The following is a 3,171-nucleotide window of genomic DNA, read 5'->3' as shown; positions in this document are numbered from 1 at the left end:
TTTAAAGAAGAAAGCCACATTTTGGATCTATTCAAAACAAGACTTAAAAAATATTATCCCATAGGGTGATAAATACTATTCTAACTTGCTAGCTAGCTATGCAATTGGTTAGTCGGTTTCCTGTTTTATTGTGGCCCGACAAATATGTCCATTCTCATCTGGTTGTTAGATTACCGATATTATATCGTGAATCATCATCTAAAAAGGCACAATTTCTTTAAGTAAAGAAATGATTGTCGTCACATTTTAACGAAGTTCCATAAATGAAATTACAATTTATGTCAAATGATACTGTCTCACATTTATTTTTATATTATCAAATGAAATTTTAATTAGATCGAAAAAAACTGTAATTGTGTTGAAAGAAAACCGCAGTATATATATAAAATGAAACTAAATATGTTACACTAATGTAGAGCTACTTTACTCCTAACGGCGCTGACGAATGCCGTTTCTTTTCATTAAAAGAAACGACACCGTTTTAGTCCATGATCCACAATATAAGTTGCGGTTAGATTACTATATTTTTCAATTAAATAGGTATATGTTAATATGATTTCATTAGCAAATTTTACTGTGGTTCATGATATGTGAATCATGTATTAAAATATACACATGCATACAAATAGTAAATTTAGAGTTACTCAATATCATATTCTAAGTAAAGGAGGGGGGAGGGGTAGATGTGAATAAGTCCAGTAGTTATACTCTGATCTACAAAGAAATAAAATATTACAAATAATGAACCTCACATATAGCAAAAATGAGCTTAAAACTTTAGTCAATTTGTACATGTTCAAATAATGAACGGTATGCACACAAAAATTGAATTTTATGCATATAAATAATGAACATTCAAACAATTTTTTCATACTATTTTATACAGTATACACATTTAAATAATGAATATTACGTATAAAAATAGTGTACCCTATGCATAGAAATAATGTACAATTATGCATAGAAATGATGTACCTTATTATCTCAAAAAAAAAAATAATAATAATGTACCTTATGTATAAAAATAATATACTATATGCATGATCCAGCTGTGTGAACCATGGTCTACTACCTAATAAACATTGGATTTCAATAAGATTCAAAACTCTTGTACCAATTGTCAAGTCAAATAATTATCACTATGTCAAAAGTTATAACTTGTAATGGATATGTAACTACCTAAGTATAATAATAAAATATTTATGCTCAAAAAAAAAAGTATAATAATAAAATAAAGTTGTGTTTTTGTTATTAGCTATAACTTTTAGTGTAGTAATAAACGCTTAATCTTAAGTATAATAATTAAATAAAATTTCACATTCACTATTAGTTATAATTTTTTACATTGTAAGTATTTGACCCTACCACTACCATTCAACAATACACATTCATAACAATAAATAAATAAATAAATAAAATTAAGCATATGCTACTAGCTCTAGTTGTTGACTTAATACTAAAGGTTTGATCAGATCAGAGTATACCATAGGTTGTCTTGTACGGCTAAGAAATCATTTAAGCCCCCAAAATCTGCTGCAATTGTAGGACTCACAAAATGTTTGGAAGGCCAACATTGCTAGGGTTAAAATGAATGAAACAAGAGCTAAAATCTTCCATGAGATATCTGCATTTTTCTTCATCCTCCTATAGAACCTCACAACCATCCTCCTATCATAGTACTCATTCACCTTCTTGATAGCAACCTCAATGTTGGACCTCTTATCTGGTTTTGTGAAAAACCTTTTCATACCATTGAAGAGGTCTGCAGTTTCTTGGTCACTGAGAGTGGCCTTGATGACCCCATTTTGCCTCAGTATCCTAACATCCTCTGCAGTGTCCACAATCCCATTCATCAGATTGACGTACCTCGCGAATTCCAAGGTTGATTTGAGCATGGAAGCCTCGTATGCTACAAGGTTTCTCAGGATAACTTCTGAGCATGAGTTTAGAGTGATGACTGGGAGGTAAAGGGTGGCTTCGTGTTCGTCGAATTTAATGTTGCAGATGCCCCCTTGCAGAATTGGGGAGCATCTGACACGAGAGTAGCGCCATAGCGACGCCACTGAAGGGATTGTTATCTCGTCTTCATCGTCTCCATCGATCTTTGTGGCTGTCCTGAATAGGCCTGAAATGGTTGTCCATGGAATCACATTTGTGACAACCTTAACTGGCTTTATAATCTTTCCAGTGGGTTTAGGACCCACAGATTCCACAAAATCTATAATTTCCTCAATGTTTTCCAACATGTCTTGATCTTGATTGTCCTCTTCTTCTTCTTCTTCATTGACAATCAGCTTGGTTTCAGAGCTGCCTTTTTGTATCTCCTGTATTGGAACCTCAAAACAGGATTCTGGACTTTTATCCTTGACAATCAAATGGTACATGAGGTCTAGCAGATGCAGAGGTTGTCTGGAATCATTGAAATTCCTCGATTCCATTGAGATTTTCAATGGCGAATGCGCTTCGCAGAACCTCATCAACATCGAGAATAGTACTTCTTCATGGAATGGTGATGACAGTTCAAGCAGCTTCAAGATTTCTTTAAGAAGAACGACAGGAATCTGATTCTCGAGGAGGATTATGTCCCGGGTGAGAATATTGTCACCTCGAGAATCATAGGACGATGAAAGAGTGTGCAAAACGTGGATCAAGAACAAGCCATCAATGGCAATAATCCAAGCCAAAGTGCCTTCTTGGAGGTCCATGAGCCTGCTGTAACACGCGCGAATCATGGTGTCCATTTGCTTCAACTTATCAACAACAATGTGTTGGAAGTTGAGGATTTGTGAGGGGTCAAGAATCTGTTTAATGGCTGCAAGCTTGTACCTTTCCATGTGATAGAGCTCGGGCATGAGGTGATGGTAAGGCCCCATGCCTACCAATTGAGGGGTGTAAGCTTGGGGGTTTTGGTGAATCAAAAGTTTTGGGACTTGGAAAACACAAAGGGGTGGGAGATGATCAAAGTGAATTTCAGATTCTTTCTTGAAAACATTGCTTATTCTTTCTTCCCATAGCCTTGCACTAGAGGGTGATGAAGTAGGACTTATTGGGTTTTTGTCTAAGGCCATTTTGGGGGTGCTTTTTTCTCTTCTAATTTCTTGGCTTCAAAGGGTTTGTGAAGAAAGATTGATGGTTTGGTTTGGTTTATATAGAGGTAGGGAGGGGGAGAGG

At 35.3% G+C, this 3,171-nt stretch overlaps 1 protein-coding gene across 1 annotated transcript; it reads right to left on the bottom strand.

Annotated features, from left to right (window-relative positions):
* Positions 1 to 1,445: 1,445 nt before the first annotated feature.
* LOC116000895 (putative UPF0481 protein At3g02645) lies at positions 1,446 to 3,098 on the bottom strand. The gene has a single exon (XM_031240759.1). It carries the CDS (start codon positions 3,066 to 3,068, stop codon positions 1,512 to 1,514), a length of 1,557 nt encoding a protein of 518 aa, XP_031096619.1. The 5' UTR covers positions 3,069 to 3,098; the 3' UTR covers positions 1,446 to 1,511.
* Between the last annotated feature and the right edge of the window lie 73 nt (positions 3,099 to 3,171).

The sequence above is a fragment of the Ipomoea triloba genome, chromosome 13 (assembly GCF_003576645.1).
Source record: "Ipomoea triloba cultivar NCNSP0323 chromosome 13, ASM357664v1".
Lineage (NCBI taxonomy): Eukaryota > Viridiplantae > Streptophyta > Magnoliopsida > Solanales > Convolvulaceae > Ipomoea > Ipomoea triloba.
The sequence above is the reverse complement of the archived record's forward strand: the minus strand, read 5'-3'. Positions and strand labels throughout refer to the sequence as shown.

What these genes read in the sequence shown, in the direction of transcription:
- LOC116000895 (XM_031240759.1), bottom strand. Translation starts at nt 3,068, where the DNA reads ATGGCCTTAGACAAAAACCCAATAAGTCCTACTTCATCACCCTCTAGT.